This window comes from Dromaius novaehollandiae, chromosome 1 (assembly GCF_036370855.1).
Source record: "Dromaius novaehollandiae isolate bDroNov1 chromosome 1, bDroNov1.hap1, whole genome shotgun sequence".
Taxonomy (NCBI): Eukaryota; Metazoa; Chordata; class Aves; order Casuariiformes; family Dromaiidae; genus Dromaius; species Dromaius novaehollandiae.
The window spans coordinates 14,071,093-14,089,144 of NC_088098.1; the positions used below are offsets into that span (position 1 = coordinate 14,071,093).

The 18,052-nt window shown below is 36.2% G+C and overlaps 1 protein-coding gene across 4 annotated transcripts in view; it reads left to right on the top strand.

Moving 5' to 3' along the window:
* The window catches only part of TBC1D22A (TBC1 domain family member 22A), a 193,342-nt gene that overhangs the window by 16,164 nt on the left and 159,126 nt on the right, over nt 1-18,052 (top strand). For all 4 annotated transcript variants that reach the window (XM_026095361.2, XM_064506146.1, XM_026095360.2 and 1 more), the window contains exon 5: nt 16,653-16,723. In XM_026095361.2, coding sequence (XP_025951146.2) covers nt 16,653-16,723 — 71 coding nt within the window. The remainder of the gene's footprint in view (nt 1-16,652; nt 16,724-18,052) is intronic.

Below are 18,052 nucleotides of genomic sequence, written 5' to 3' on the forward strand. Positions count from 1 at the left end.
GATTTACAATAATCTCAGGGAAATAACAGCTGTATCAAAAATGAATAATGCATACAGAGAAATTTTTAACTCCTTTAATGTTTCTAGCATAATGATTTTACACTTTTTTGTTTGTAACTGATAAAATGATGAGCTTGTAGTTCCAGGAAAAACACTTGTAGACTTGGTTGTTTCCTCTAGTGTGTTTTAGGTATAATGGGTAATAGCTCAAGTAACAGCTCTTGGGGTTAGAAAGCTGGTAAATTAATGGCACATTTCCTTCGCAGAATGCTTTGTGAAACATTTATGGAATATAATGAATCTTTACATCCACTGCAATGAAAGGATAGTGTCTGAAGATTTCTTTTAGAATGATAGCTTTAAATATTTTCTTCTTCACAGAGAAGAAAGATATAACTCGTTGTATTGTAGTAAGCCAAATAAAATGATTTTTTCCCCAAAATTAAATGAGTTATGTCAATATGAGGCAATTACATACCACATTATCCCTTCATAGTTAGACATACTAACCCATCAGTGTTTCTGCAAAAATTAAATATTTTCTCCTAAGGAGAAGTGACATTTGGCTGGTGCTTGCAAATGGAGATTTTTTTGACCTAAAATTTATAGGAGGAGATAAATATTTTGATACTTGCTGGTCAGAGAATTATGTAAAACAGGACAGCTGAAAGAAAGAGTGATAACTGGGGTTTGAAGTGTTGCTTCTGAAAATATCCTTTTAATCTGTGACAGGGCTTAGAGGCAGGGTTTTACAACTACTGCTCTTAGGTCTGGCTTATTTCAGAACTGAACCAATAGGATGAACTTACTTCTGAGCTTATGTTTTTGGCAAGTAATAATATCTGTGACTATTTTATAACTTCTTGTTTTCAAAGTAATTTATAATAGGGTACTTTATTGTTCTGGAATTTTGAGAAAATGTTAATTATATTGAAGCAATGATATTTTGCAGTAAAATCTTAATTGAAAATGTGTGCTCGATTTCTAGGTGGCATTAAAACTTCTCTGTAGGAATCTGTGCTGAGCAGTGCCTTCTCCAGCTCATAACTAGGACAGCTGATTCCTTGGGAAATCTACAAAGGAAAGGAGTTAGTGTAATGACAATAAATTGAAATTACTCTTTGACTAGGGAGAATGTAACACTTCAACTAATGACAAATAGTTTAATGCTAAATTAGGTATTATATTGAGGACAAGCTCCAAATATAACTGCAGGTACTTTTTTTTTTTTTTTTTTTTTTCCTAAATAGTATTCTCAAAGTCTTGGTTAAGGATGGGTTTCTTCTATTGCCTTGATTTAAAGGATTGCCAATTATGAGGTAGGCTTCTTTAGCCAAATAGCTTTTGGCATGACATCAGTTTCCAAGTTTGAGAGCTACATCTTCTCATCTGTAGTTCTATAATGCTACATCCTAAGCAGTTAGAAATTAATAAACTTACTGTGTGGTTGGAGGAGAGAGAATGATTATTTCATGAGATAAATTCATGTTTGTTTGGAGGAACAAATAAACTTAAGTTTATTTGTAAAACATTAGCCATTCATACAGCTATGTAAAAGTCACAGAAATCAATGTAGAGGAAGCCTTTAGTTAACAAAAAATTTTGCATCTTCCCCACTTTCCTTCCCTGCCATGCTGTTGCACTGAATCCCATCTTTCTGGACAAAATTAATGGTATTACTAACTAGATTTTTTTTAAAAGAAACTGCTAAAGGAAAAAAGAATCTAGTTGCATTTGAACAAGAGTTATAGGAATGTTCCTTTCAAAGGAGTTATATCAAGTAAAAATGGATATTTGTATTTATTCTTTGCCTTAATTATTAGCAGTGATGGAAGAGTTAAGAATTTCAGAATTTGAACACACCCTGCATCCAGAGTCTTCACGTTGAGCATTGGGTTCTGCTACGGTGTTTGATGCTATGCAGACAAATTTTGTGGCTGGTTCCTTCATATTCTACTGATTTTGCTTACTTAAGGTGACCTGGAATGAGCCTAGGTTGCTTGCTGAGATGAGGCTGTGATTGGAGAAAGACCCCAGTTATATTTTTCCTTGTTGGAAATCGTTTGGTCAGAGGAGATTTGTACATTGTGTATTAACATAGGTAATGTGTGTTTTACACTAAGTACTATATATAATTTTTCTCAGGTGTTGTTTAAGCCTTTCTCTGTGTCAGTGTTCTTCATTCTTTCAAAATACTATCTAAAAGTTCACTCTTTAGCACTGGTGTAAACATATTTGCATTTCTAGTCATAGTTTTGCATAGGTATGTTACATACTGCAAAACTTTAGATTTTTTTTTAAAGGTACTTTAATGTGCTATAACTAAGAAAACCAAGGGGTTTTTCAACTGTTTATCTATTTTGGAACCAATTGTGATGCATAATGTTCTCCTAAACATTATGAAATATTTTGTTTGGTTACAGCCGTCTGATGTGTATGACCCATAGCAGGCAACACTGATTTAACGCTCTGTGAGACTAGATTTCCCCTTTGAGGGACATTCTGGCTTAAAATTGCTACCATTTATCAGTTTTTGTTGGCAGTGCATGCCTCTGTCATTCAGTTCGTCAACTAATCATTAATATTTTCATCATCTTGTTGTCCAAGGAATTGCAAGTTTTGGCAAAGTTTAAAAAATTTGAATTTCAGCAACAACAAAGTTCACATCTGGGAACCTCAGTCGATATCAAATTTCATTTCTAGTGTTCGATGTTAACTTCTTCTGATACAGTGAGGATTTTATAGTAGAGGCTTTTTTTGTTGGTGGCACTCTGTCAATATGCATTTTGCAGTTCATACCTGGTAACTTTTTGCCTGAAGTCTTGTTCACAGAATGCAAAATATACTGTGTGAAGTGTCCTTTGAGGCTTTATTTATAGCTACCTTATTTATGTCTAAGGAACTTTTTCTTGTGGCTTCCCTCTGTGATCTGTGTCAGTACTTGTGCACTTGGGATGACTTGGAAGGGAAGCTATTTAAAGAACAGAAGGTCAGGGTGTCTCCAAGCTAATTAAAAAGTGAGGAAAAAAAGAAAAAGTAAAAATATTTTAGGATTAGGAGTTTTTGAATCCTATTTTCATAGCTTTTAGAAAATGATCTAAAACTGCATTTATGGGACTGGATGGCGATAATGTCGCTAGCATGGTAGTTCACAGAGAATGTTCTTTGAGAGCAGGAGAGTAATCAAAGACCTTTTTAACTTCCTCAACCTCCAGAGTGGCAAGTTGGACTGTTGGATAACTTGGCGACTTCGGAGCTTTTTAGTTAACTCTGATGCCATATTTGAAAATTTCATCTTGATTTACGAGAAAAGTTGACTCAAGGCCTTTCATGTGAAATCCAACAGTGTGGGGGGGGAAATAAAAATGTAGAAATTGGCATGTCATGTGATCTTTCAAGTTATTAATTTGAATGTTAGAGAAATTCTACTTTTTTGCCCCTTTTCTTACAATGATGTTAATAATCATGAAACTGTTATACCTTTCTTAAAGTAAGAGAAGCAGCAAAAAAAAGAACCCCCCCCCCCTTTTTTCATCTGTGTATATAAATCTAATTAGTTTTTATTAGTGGTATCAGTGCTTTTGTTTCTGATATCACAATCTGAACATCTATGTTTGAAGAGTTGTAGAAAGTATCTAATGGTTCCACTGAAGTTCAGTATGAAGTAGATACTTAAATTTCCACTTGTCTTTGAAAATATTCTGTTAAGTATCTTGCTGTTCTTTAATGTCTTTTAATTTACTCAACAATCATATTTGTCTATGCAATATAAAATTTTTGAATCTGATCTAAAATCTTGAAACTGTGTTTCATTGTTGTAGCGATGACCAGGTTGCTGTGCTGTGCCCCGAAGGTTAAAGGCAGGGGGAGAAAAAGTGGAGAGGAATGAAACAAGAATCCAAGTGAATTTAATCATCACTACAGCCAGTTTTCCCTGCATTCTTCTGTATCTTAATATTTACCATTGTGTGAGATGCTACAGATTGCCTTATTTAAGAGGAGTTAGTAGAAATTATGGTTAATTGCAGAAAACCATAGACTGAGTCAGCAGAAGGCTTTAACCACATTGCTGTTCAGGTGATGCCTATGGTATGGGAGGAATTAAAAAAGCAAAGCAAGGCTGATCTTTTAGCTATAACTCTGCTTTTGTCTTGTACTTTGTGCTAAAAATTGTGATTGTGTTAATGTTCTGGTACAAGACAAACTGATAGGCAACTATTTTAGAATTTTTAATAATAGAGTTTTACCCTTTTTCTGTGATGCAATTTTTCCCTTGTCATGTTTGATTTATGGCATGTTTCTGTGATGCCTGGTGTACCCCATTCTAGCAATCTCTAGCTGTAGATAAATGTTTTGAGTAGTAAATGAGAAGTTGAACAGAAATAATTTGCTAATAAAATGATTCATTTTTCAGTAAGAGAAGTTCACATCTTGCACCAAGGTAGCACGTCTTCACATCAATATCTTTATGTAGCTAAACAAATGTGGCACGTCTTGTAGAGTCAAAGGATGAGGAAACCTTGGAAGCAGTTTGCCAGGGCGGGATAATTGGCTGCGCTATCACAAGTAATGGAGCTGAGACCCAGGGCAACCAGGGAGTATTAACTGAGCTGTTGAAGCCTGCTTTTGCTCACAGTAAGGATTCAGATTAACCAGCAGTTCCCATGTAACAGCCTAGCCACTATGGCTGATCCATAATGTACAACTGACTTCAGAGTTGCGCTTGATCTGTTCAAAAGCTGTGTCACAGGTCAAAGGCTGATCCCCCCCCCCCCCCCCCCGACTTTGTTACCATTTGATGTTACTAAGTGACCTACCATTAAGAATAAAGCCCATCTTAAAAACATTGTTACACTTGCTGTAGAAATTGTGGTTGTATTTCAAATATGATATATATGTAATGCATGTATTTTATCAGTAAAAATTTTGTCAGAAAAATTTACATGTACCTTTAAAATGGTAATCTATGCACATGCTTCATTTGTTCTTGCCTCTCTCATTACTAGAAGCATTTTCAGTTTATGTTATGATATTGAGAGTGCCAGGAACAGCCTTATTCCTACTTTTGTAGTTCTTGCTGGAAAGAGCAGGGTTCTTGTCTCTGCCCCTGGTTTGGTGTAGCTGAACCATCGGAGGAAAGCATGCTGTGAGTGTATGCGTTAGCAGCTGCCATGTGTAAAGGTCAAGCAGTCTGCTTTTTGGGTAACAGTCATGAAAACTTGCTACTACACCTGATAGAAATTGTTGGCTAGCCTCTTTCAGTTATATTGTGTACTATTTGCCACTGGTAAAATGCTTGTGAAACTCACTGTAGTGAAAAATTAAGTCCAAATTTTATATGACTTTTGGTGTAGTCTGAGCTGCTGGAATTATGGAGAATATAGGACAGCAGTTCATGTCTGTGGGAAAAAATGTAATTATCAGGTACCCAGCACTAACAGCTGTGTGATGGCATTGACTTAACTCTCAAATATGCAGTCATCTGCCTGTCCAACTGTTTCCATACCGAAAACAAATGCCATGTCACCTATAAAAGCAAAACAGAAACAAAAGCTTGGGAAAATTCAAGGGATCTTGTATGACCTGACAACAAAGTAAGGGAGGGTATTAAATGTAAGAAGAGATCCACTAAAAAGGTAAAATTTTGTGTTGGATGAGGAGAGTGGAATAGAATACAAATCCTGTCAGGCTTAGTGCATGGAAGCATGTCTATTTTTGAGAGAGAGAGAGCGTTTGAGAGAGAACTTGCAAAAGGTATAAAAACTAGCAATAATTATTTTTCTCAAATATATCAGGAGCGGAAGCACTGCCAAAGATTCTGTAGGACCAGTATACTATTCAGGTATAAAAAGAGTACCTAAAGAAGGTAAGCCTATGGCAGACGAACATAAACGATTTTTTTTTTCTAATTCGTGTTCAGTATGGAAGAATGTGAAGAGGTTTCCAGCCCAGAATCCTACTTTATGGAGAACCGGTCAGAGGAGTGGTTTCAAATAAAAGTTTTATGTTGCAAAACTTAGGGAAAATGAACAAAATTGCCAGGGCTAGATGGTATTCATTCAACTAGAATCCAGCTAGAAATTGTTAGCAAAGAAACGGAACAAAACTGCAATCATTGCTATGCTGCTCTGAGTCATTGATCAACCTTCATCTTGAATAGTGTGTGCAGTTTTCACCCCCCGTTTGAGAAAGGCTGTAGGAAAAAAAAGGGTTAGAAAAAGGTGATTAAAGATGTGGAATGACTTCTGTACAGGGCTGGTTAAATAGGCTAGGATTCTTCAGCATGGCAGAGAGGGAACAAGCCCACAAAGTGTCCCACAAATAGTGAGTGGTTTGCAGAAAGTGGAGGACAGTTTTTCACTCTTTCTTCCAAGGCAAGAAGTGGGAACATCTAAATAATCTGACTGGGCTCAAAAGATTTTCTTCACACAGTGTTAACTATTTGTTATGTAGCTCCTTGTCACAGGATGTAATGGCTGCTGAAAGTTTATATGGATTCGAAAGGCTTAGGTACATGAGGAAAAACCTGTAGAGAGCTGTTAAATACAAAAACGCTCCTTCTGTCTGAATGACAAATGGCTGGAGACTGGGAGTTACCAGCATCATCTCTATTTTTATGCATTATTTTTGCATATTTCTGCAGGACAGATGAAAATATCAGATTGCAAATCCCTGCTGTTTTAGGTATCAAGTAAAACAAAGGATCGGTATAATGCCACATATCAACAACCTTTTCTCAATTAAATCCCATAAAATATTGGCTGTGAAATCAATGATATTGAAAAAGCTGAGGGCGTAATTATACCCTTTTTGATGTGTTCTTTTTAAAATTGACTGTGAATCAAGATGCTCTTCTTCAGAGAAAGTGAGCAGTTGTAAATGGAAGACGCTTCATTAAATTTTGTTTACTCGCAGTAGACTAGCTAGCCTGAAGTCAAAGGTGAATGAATAGTCTGCTTTCTCTTCACCTAATGTTTTGTGTATTCTGTTTTTCAGTCTCAATCCTTACCCTTTTTCCACTTGAGACAGAAATAAGCACTGTTTTAAACACCTTATTTTGAAGCTGTATATAGAGTAAACAGATGATCAGTCTGAAATTCAAAAATAAATCTATTTACTCTACAATGAAAATCAGTTGGGGCTGATTCCTTGAAAATCATTTCAAAAACACTTTGTTCTTGATGTATATTTTTACTCTCAGTGCTTAGATTTTCTTCTAAAAAGAGCAGGCCTTTGAAGCCCAGCTTTGCGGGATCTGCGTCTTATTTGGAACTGCATAACAATTCAGGCTATCCCCAGTTAAAGGAAATCTGTCTACAAGATAGTAACAAGAGCAGTTTCTGAGTTGCAACTTATTTTCTATTTGTTGCATATACTGGAGGGGGGGCAGGGAGCTTCCCTCGTTGGCCATGGAGTACCTTGACAGGTTAAGCATCCTCATACTGCTGTGTTAATGCCTGTTCCAGGCCTGTTATGGACTCACTGCCCCATAACAAGATGGGTATTGAAATATTATTTATAATTATACTGTCATTTTTATGACTCTTCCAGTCATTCATTGTCAATATTATAATAATACGTGGTAGTTCATGCTTTTGACAATCATTGAGAGCTTGCAATGTTAGAATCGTGTCTAGTCTGCTTTTGTTTCGGAATTGCCTATAAATCAGATTAATGGATCCATTTTCTATATAGAGAAAGTTACTAAACTGGAATGACCTAAAATTGTAGTGTATAAATTTACAAATTTGCTTTTTAATTGCAGCTATGTTCTTGTATCTCAGATGTCTATAATGAAACTAGCTGTTTCTGCTCTTGGAATGCAAAGATTTTGTTCTAACCTTTTTTGTTTTTAGATAAGTTTCTATTTAAGGCCAAATATCAGGATCCTCTAAAGATGGTCACTTAATACCACTTAAAAATGTCTCAATTCCGGTATTTCTCTGTACTTCATTCTACTTACCACCACCTCCCTCCCCTCACAAAATCCTGAAATGCAACCCCACAAACCCATCACCAGTAAAGAACAAATCCCCAAGAACAAAAAGTTCACCTTAAATAATCATATTCTCAGACTTCTGTTCTGTTTTAAAGTGACAAGCTGTTTCTCATCTTTTTTCTGATGTTAAAAAAAAAAATCGTATTTCTTGGTTTTGACCCCAACAGTGTCCATCTGTGATGATTTTTTTTTTTCTTTTTTTTTCCTTTGAAGCCTGTTCCTGTCCAGCTATGTTCAGTATCTTAGCCTTGCTGCATGCCATGACAGGTCTGTTGCATACTTTTTTGGATCTTCCATGATCTTAGGTTTTCTTCAGAATCAGTCAGTGGCTTTTCTCGCTGTTCCAGATGTCCCTTAGTGTTTTGATTTTAGAAATGCTTTTTATTTTCACTCCTCAGTATATCATCAACCAGTCTCTCTGGGTTTGCTGTCAATATGTCTCTGAGCCCAAACCTGAATTTCTGTCTTGAACAGACAACTGTTAAAACATCTGTGATGCAAGGGATTGTTAAATTTATTTTTACATGTTGGTATAGGGAAGAAAGTAAGGGGGCCTGGAACTCTGAGAGTATTCTGGGGCAAAGAAAAAAAGCTTACTCTTTAACAGGTTCCTTTGGACATATTTTAAATAATGATTTAGTGTGTTCCCCCCCCCCCCCCATATTTATTTATTTTAACCAATGGTTCTGTTTTTAAAGATGGTACCGCTTTTTAGTTAATAGTTTAAGGTTTTGAAACTATTCAGTGAAATTCTGTTGGCCAGGAAGGAAGACAGCTGTGGAATTTCAGTTACTGGTATGGGAAAAAGTACGGCCGAAATGTGAAGATGCAAGGGCTGGAAAAGAGAAAAGTAGGGAAAGAAGAAATCTGGAGAAGAAGGTGAAATGGGCAAATGAAACTCAGAGGACTGATCTGTAAATAGGAGGTAGAGGTTAAGAAATTAGTGTTAGAAGGACAAAGGTTTTTCTTTGTTTTTGTAGTGATGTTACTGTTAGGGAACCTGGATAAAGCAGTTGACAGCAACATTTTTAGCACTACTTTGTATGTGCCTCAGTAGATGGATGCTTTTCCTGTAGTACCTAGTTACTTTAAAGGAAAAGAGTTCATGGGACAGGAATGTCTGAGCTAGGAGGAATTTAAGGCAATGAACCCAGCTGGCACAGAGCTGTCCTGCTGAGATACCCATGCAGTATGCCTGTTGGCTCTGGCACAAGACTATGTGAAGTCGTGGCTCTTGGCAAGGCGCTGAACAGTCTGAACATCTAGATCTTTGAACCTAAAATGGGTCTGAGCTGCCAACTTTGGATTCCCTTCACTGAAGCTGCCCTGCATTTTTGGTTCCAGAGTTCATACAGGTAAAATGAGCTCTGATTTTTTTTTTTTTTTCTGCTTGATAGTGTGTATATAATTCCAGGTTTGAGAGCAGGGGAAATTCTGCCTCTGTCAATAAAAAGGATGGAAGGGAAGGACTGGCATTAAATTTTTGTGTAAGCGATACGTGCTCTAAATAAGTATCATGTTGCAAAGGGATGGAATGTAAATAAGAAATTAAAAGGTAATCAGTTACAGTGAAGGAAGTTATGTTAATGGCAAGGTAGTATATTTATCTGACTGTCATAGACATGATGGATAGGCTATCAGTAGTTTGGAAGCTAGTTTTTGCTTTCTTTCAACTTTTAATTTGTCCAAGTTGCATATTGTAAATGTTCTGTTTAATGTGTTTAAACAGAAAAAAAATACTGAATTAAACTACACACACAAACCTGAACTAAAAGAAAGCCCAGAAATATACTCTGTTAACTCAAGAAGGTTGAATTAATGTTGGGTATAACTTTTACATTGATCTTCTTGCAGCTTTGCTTTTACAGGCTAGTTGTAGTAAAAATGTGCAGTTAAAGAAAAACCGGAGTTGAGGGATTTTTTTTTTTTTTTTGACTGTCTTTAAATTCCACCTTAGTCAAATATACTCTAATAAGTGTAAACCTATTCATGTTTGGATTGCAGTATTTTGATATCAATGTCCTGCATTAACATTTGTTTTAAGTTAAAGCACCAGTTCACGTACTGGCATTCAAATTTGAATGCATTCCTCATTGTGCTGGCTAACAGAAATAAATAAATCTACTTGTTTTGGGCACATTACATGGAAGTGATTTCAAGTGGCACCTTGACCAGTTTCAGCAGTTCTGCCTAAAGTAATTTAACACCTGTAGTAACTATGTTTACATCAGAAATGCAAACCAGGGCAGAAGACTGCTATACTCTTGAGCCTTTTCTCTTACAAATAAGAACTTCTACTCCATTTTGAGAGCAGAGTTTCATCTGTTACATTGTCCCTTTTTCTCTAGCTACTCTGAATATACTCTATGTAGATTTTATTAAAGATAATCCCTTCTATCAGGCAAAAATTGAAATCTTCTGTTACCTTATGGGCGCATCATGTTCAACTACCACCATCATTTATTGAATGCCTTTGTAATGTTTGTTGTGAACATTGTCTTTTGAAAAAACATATATGAGAGGGGATGTCTGCTGTAGAATAATATGCAGACTAGCTTCTCTACCAGTTGTGTTGCTATCTTATAAAGCCAATGTTTATTGAATACCTATCTGATAAGTTTGATGACAGTGCTGAAAAGTTAACTTTTTATTCATGGCCGGAAGATTTTATCTGGGGTGCTTTTCTCTAACAGTTCAGAGAAGTATATGCAACTATAAAGGTGTCTTCTCTTCAGAAGACCAGTAGAACTGCTTCCATGAATTTCCTCTTGTGAAATTTATCACAAGTGTTAAATGCAAATTTTGGGGAAAATGCATAGTTAGTTTTTCTGTTGAATTGTGCATGTACAACATTGTTTTTATCGTGAAAGTCTTTTGTGTATAGCTTTTTTTTTGTCTACTAATTCAAGCTAAATCAAATTTCAGTGGGGATCTTAAATACTGTGTATAGACTGTGTTTCAAAGTTTGATACTGTTTAGATATGTGGGGAAAAATAAAAACTTCCAAATTTCCACAGAAAGAAACTAAGCATGATCTCTTAAATGCAAACAGTGGGTTAACACACAGCAAAGGGAAGTTACAGTTAGGATGTGACAGATCCATTTACCACCAGTGAACATGTGATTTCCTCTTTCAGAAAATTTTGAAAATTAAACTTTTAACCCTTGCAAATGAACTAAGCATTCAAAATAGTATATACAAGTGTATTCTAGATGAAAATGTGTGGTAGGATCAGTTTATTCTTTAGCAGTTGCTATGCATAATTATTTAAAAACTAAATCTCTGTTGGAAGGATTTTCTCTTTATCTGAGGGAAAACCAAAGGAAACTTATTTGTGGAATAGATAAGGGAGGAGCAGGGATGACTGAAGTATATAGCTGAATCATGAGCTACTATGGATCCTGCATAGATCTGTTGATTATTAAGATAAAGCATCCAGGTACATGTGAGACTTAGAAATCAGATGTATTTATTATGTTCTCAAATTAAAAATGGCTGTTTAGTCTCCTAGGTGGACAACACCTGGGCTCTGCTGTATGAGGTAGCTGTGTCAGATGTTCTTTTTCATAAACTGCTCAAATATCTTCTCAGATTTTACAAAGTTTTTTGCCTGCTCTACTATTTTACTCACCTGCAGTTCTGATGATTATCTTGAATTTGTTCAGCCTCTTCAAACTTTTTGTAAGCCACGTTAAATAAAGCAAGCTGTATCTTGAAGGTTAAGAAACAGGGATGAGATGAGACTTGCCAAATTGAGGCTGGGCCTTTTGGGAGGTTCTTCAGCATACAGGTACAGAGCAGTGTAAGAAGTAGGATGGCAGCTCAAACACACAGGGACAGAGAAGAAATGCTGTGCTTAAGATATGCAGCGGAAGTGGTAATGACCTGAACTGGAATGTTCATGCTGCTTTCTGAAGTCTACAGGCAGCCTGAAACACAGTTTTTTATGGTTCAAAATTTGTTACAGCTCTGTGTTTTAGTAATTCAATCATTCTTGAGCCATGAAAATCGGAAATTCTTCCTTGATAGCCCTGCTGCCAGGGAGCAGCGAGGGCAGACTTGTCCCTGAGGGGAAGTGAGCCGGAGCAGAGCCTGCGAGCAAGGCAGGCAGGGGCAGTGGCCTTGCCAATGCCAACAAGGGGCTGTCACAGGGCACCCAAGCAAGGTGAGCAGAGCAAGTACCCTGGTGGCGGCCAGGTTTAACCAAGAGTCCAGATCCCCAGCCGAGTCCAGGGCAAGGTAGGTCCAAGGTCAAGCTGGAAAGTCAAGTCTGTGGTTCATGGTGTGTGCATGGATCAGTGGGGTTCTGGGCTGGGCACACAGCTACAATATCACAGCAGGAGCCAAGGGTGAGAGCCTCAGCTTAAAAGCAGCTCCCACGGGAGGGTAGGGCAGCCCCCGCGGAGGCTTCTAGCTGTCTTCACAACAGCTCTGTTCGAGGTCACCAGCTGCACTGTCTCATATCTGGCCCTGAGCCCAGGCAGGCAAACCCCAAGGAAGGCTTGGGGGGATGCGCTTAGGGATGACCCTTTTGCTGTCCCACAGCAGTGCAGCTGCTGCCTTAGTGATGGCTGGATGGGCTTGTTTGAGCTGTGCCCTCACCATCTGGTGGGAGGCATACAGAAGTCCCAGGTGCATAGTGAAGAACAGTCAAGCATATGTGGAGAAAGCATTTATGCCTGGATGGATTTTGGAAGTCCTGAAGAAATTTTTCTGATCCTTTTGCAACAGATGCCAGGAGTTTTGATGCTATGCCTTTTAAATTGCAGCAAGGCTGCTTTCAGAACTTATGGGAAGCTACGGAAATGCTTAAGTTCTGTGGATATTTAATGTTTTGAAAATGGTAAAGGAAAAAATGTTCATACCAATGGCAAATTGTAGGCTTTGTTAAGGTTTTTTAATTGCTATTTTTAATTTAAGGATTAATCATCAAATTACTACTGTGAGGCCAATGGCATGCTGAAGTGAAGATAGTACGGAGACATTTTAATGACACACTTTTTCCAAAGATTAATAGTATGTTCTTGAAGTTGAGTTCTATATTGAAACAAGAATACTTTGAAACATTTTTAATATTAGACTTCATTGATAAGTCTGCCTTCTGAAAGACTGAGCTTTGTTAGATCAACTTTTAAATTGAATATGCAGTAAAAACCTGATCATTCAGTATATTTGTATTGTTTCAGTGTCCACTTCTCAGTACTCGATAACTGATACATATTGTTTGAAAGCAACGTTAATTCACTGCATTGCACTTATAAAGAGTTGAATGGTAATCTTCAGCATTAATCTTTTGTAGCTTATGTTTATTTGATGTCAGATGTCCATTTGACCTAAGAATTCCCAAGTTGAGAGCATAATTTTTATATTTTGACTATTTTAGAGTTTCATATAGGAAGTGTGGACTTTTTGAAGTCTAGGACTTCATTAGGAAACTTGTCTTTTGTACAGTCTTTCGAGAGGTCCCAGTTAGTTTTTCCATATATAGTTCTAATAGACCTATACCTATGCATAGTTTCTAAAATTCTTGGAGATCTTTGAATGTAAATACAAATTTTATAGTAGACGTAGGAGAGGTACAAGAATGGGACGAAAAATCACCAGAAATATGCAGTGGTTGTAAAAAGGCATAAAGTAGATTAGTGCTCTTTAGCTGGGAGATGAGATAACTGAGAGGAGAAAAAAGAGATGTGTAAAGTCATGAATGATATGAAAAATTTGGAAAGGGATTTCTTGTAATGAATGAATAATGGGAAATAAGTCAGGCTTCCATGTCAGTCTGACATTAAAAGGAAGGATTTTTGCTTAACGCATAATAAGTTGTGGAGTTCTTTGCCATGGGATGTTGTGAATGCCACAAGTGTGAATGGGTTCAAACATGATTAGACAAGTTCAGGAAAGATAGGTCTCTTAGTGACCATTAAATGCAGTAGTGCAAATACTATTCAGTGGCTGAGGAATCTTTAAATTTTAGGTTACTGGAAATCAAATAAGTCACTTCATACTTGACCTGTTCTTCTACTCTTCCCTTTAGTATTTGGTATTCTAGTCTTTGGAATGCCCAAGGTATAGGATTCAACATACCTTTCACGATGCTCAATATGATATTCTTAAATTGTTAGGTATTCTGATAATTTTGGTATATTTACACAGTAACATAAATCTAATAAATATAATTTGTACTGATAGTAAATAACCTTGATTTGTTTACATGCTCTTGTCATAACAAGATCTCACTTTGACCCCTTTATATTTCTTCTTTTATAGGAAAGATATAAAATAGTTCATTTAAAAGCAAAACTACAAACCATGATTTTAAATCAAAAACAAGTTAGATTTTTCTTTCAAATTTTCCTTTGTGTCAGTGTATTCTAACTTTCAAGGATTTGAGACAAGAAAAACTACTATTAATGAAACTTATTTTTTCAAATACAATCTTATTTTGAAGTGTATAGACTGAAGACAATTTCACTGTAATCATAAGAAAATTAACTTTTTCGTCTGACTTGATTCAGGACCTGTGATAGACATTTTCATATTCATTTCTTTTGGTTTGGTTTGTTTAAATCTGTCACATCTGCTGTTAAATGCAGGCACAATGGATAGGATTGCTTAACTGGACGTTATAGACTGGATTGCTTAAAACAACTTAGTTAAGACCTTGATATTTTTGAAGACTTTTGGAGTCTTCCATACCTGCCATGTTGACTGATAGTAAAACATGATTAGAGAAACGGAGATACCAAACGCCCTGACATGATGGGCTTTTAAAATCACCTTTCTTAATTCCTGTTCCTTTTCTTATTTTTTGCTGCATTTTGAGCCTATTGAGGCAGTGTCTGGTCACTGTGTTACTTGGGTTTCGATGATGTGGCCTGGCTGTTCTGAGCGAGATCTCTGTGCAGTTGCTGTTGACTTGGCTGAGCCTGCTGCTGAAAGTGAAAGGAAATGATAATTTGTTGAACTTATGTATATATCTAGTACTGTAATGTTTTTCTTACTTCAGTACTTGTTGCTAAGTTCATGTCTGTTTGGGATAGTCCTGGTTTGTTTGAAATGCCATCCTAAAATCAGTCATCTACTTATGACTATAACAGCCTTTCATTTCTGCCTCCTGCTCATTTTCCTTTTTCTGTAGTTTTGTAAGTGAAGAGATAGAAGTATGAATTCATCCAAGTGGAAATTTTTTGTCATGATTTATTTAACTTCATATTAATGCTGTTATTGCATTTTAAGATGAAGTGGATTTTGTAAGAATCATTTTTGGTAGTGTGTAGCTAAAGTAAAAGTTCAGCTTCTTAATATCAAATAACTTCATTTTTAGATGATGGACAAGAAAATACACTACATACTCCAGGTTCCTGGAGTCCTTTGTTTTCTTTAGTTGTTGCTCCTTTGAGGAGCTTTAATTGCCAATTAAGAATTCTTTTTGTGTGCTTTAATTATTTTGTGTCAATACACTTTTAAAACAGAGTCCTTTTTTTGAATATATTTGTGAAGTATTGCACTGGTTTCAGTTGAGTATGCTTTCCTGCCTGATTTAAAATTAGTTGAAAATGTTATGTGAAAATAATTTGCTAATGGTAACATTCCACAACTAATACAATATTTTCATTGCTTGCTATTATAGATCTACCTTTCTCTTTGCATAGCTTAGTGCATATGCTCATTTATGTTTATCAGTCAGGCAGAGCTGCTGCTCCTGTGTTTTTTTCTCTTGTGAATATTTTCCTTTGGAAACATACTCCTGTTGGATATGTGGAATTGGGGAGCTAACATTAGTTATGGATGATCACATACTTTGTAAGAGAGCAGCTAATGTTATGAAGACATGAATTTTAATGTTTATGTATTACCTTACTAAAAGACTTTACAAGTATGAGAGCTTGATGTTACTAACCATAAACTTGCTTTCAAGCCCGTTGAGGTCAGTGTGCTTACTTGTGTGCCTGAGTAAGACTGTTGAAACATGGAGTGGACTGTAACACTTTTATTTCTTGTTTTACTGTTTGTCATTCGTAATGATCTTGTGGCTTAATCCTGCTAATGCTGCAGCTTTTTGAATTTTAGTAATAGCAATTATGGCAGTGCTACTGTAGGTCCTACCTGCTAATTTCTGTTGCCCTAACTATTCTGTACCTATGTAAGTCTGTCAAATATAAAATAAGTAGTTTTGGAAATAGGGACCAGAACTGAGGGCTCACAGATTTTTTTCAAACACTTGGTGTTTGAAAGGAGTACACTTTCGAGAGGAAGGAGTACAGCATGAAGAATGAAAATATAACCTCAGTTCCAGTATTCAAACATGAAATATCATTCTGTTTATGTAACTGCTTACTGCATTTTTGATTAGTATCTATATAAGTGGTGTAAGATCTGTATAAGTTAGGATCCATACAATAAGGCTGAGTATCTCTTGCATATTAATGAGGCATGTATATTAAAAATAATGCTGGGAAATACTCCAGAAAGCTACCTTATTGCACTTGGTGCCTATTTGCGTTGTAGATAGCATTTGTGCTGTATCTTCCTATTTCCTTAGAAATGCTGTATAACTGATTTCATTGGACTTATAACAAGACATAATAATTATTGTAAATGTTATTTGGTAATATTTTTCTTCTTTCTCACGATATACTTTTCTTTTAATAGAAGAATTACGGAAACTGAGTTGGTCTGGAATTCCCAAACAAGTTCGTCCGATTGCCTGGAAGCTTCTTTCAGTAAGTGTTTTTTGTGTTTAGCAATAATAGCTTTTTCAGTCACTGCAGATAATTTTGCTTGACTTGTAATCCATTAGTGATACTTCAAAACATTTTGTCTTGTTGTTGAACTGCAATGAAAGTTCTATTCTTTGCTCAATTTCAAGCTTAATTTGTCAAACTGGAAGGAGGGGAATGAGAAGTAGTAGTAAATCATGTCAGTTGTATATCTTTATTCTTCAGCCTGGCTTTCTATGAAAGCAAGGCTTATGTGATAACAATGGCCTGTTTCAACCAAATATGCCAGCATGATGGAGAGTTCAAAGATAAGTAAATTCCTGCAGTTTTCTTGAAAATAGGCAGACGGACGAGGAAGGAAAACCTATTGATGTTCCAGAGAAGACTTCGTTCTGACTACTCATTTAAGCAACTGCCAGGGTCGACTCATAGAAAAGATAAATACTGTATTGAAGAAAAGCTATGATGGGAGCTTGTGCATCTTTAGACTGTTTTTCTACAGCAGTTTAAGATGAACAAATCTGAACTACCATGGTCTTAGCCTTTACCTTGTGGCATTGGTTCTCCTGCCACATCAGACTTGAGTCAGTTCAGGGAGATTCAAGCTGATTAAGAACCTAATCACTTTTTTATAGGGTGATGTTTTGGCTGGCTTAGCTCTCTGAACCTTGGCCAGAGGTAGGAGGAGGTCGGAAGTGTAACAGCTCTGAAATAGATTGACTGAAGTACCATAGATCAGTATGCTAAGATATTTCAGTCAAGCAATCATGAAACACAAATGTGTGGGAATGAAGGCTTTGTTGGGTTGGTGTTACAAACTGGATTTTTTTCTCAATATTTGCATTATTGTTTCTCTGTACGTGGTTGGGAGAAAAAGTTGTGAAGATGTTTGTATCAAAAAGAACCAAATATCTCATGCAGCCTGCTCTCTAGAGATTGTAGAAGATACTTTATCAGCAAATCTTGACACATTTAAGAACTCCTTAAAATTCTGAGTTATACACACAACAGTTTAGTACTATTGAATTTTTCAGAGTGTAGGCTTAAATAGCTTTCCATTTTTTAGAATAATTCAACAGGGAATGCAAAGTATTTACTTCAGGAGTAATAAGTACTGAGTCTGATTTCCAGTGACTGAAAGTGTCTTTCTTGCTAATGACTTCCAATAAATTTGTAGCTTAGTTCCTTCTAATGCCAATGCAGGTGCGGCTTCTTAATGGTGAATATTAAAATATTCTGTTGCAATTGAAATTAAACATGCAGCATGCAATCTAATTAATTCTGCTTTCAAAGTTGTATGAGATTTTTGCTCTAAAAGTTAAGTGGATTTTT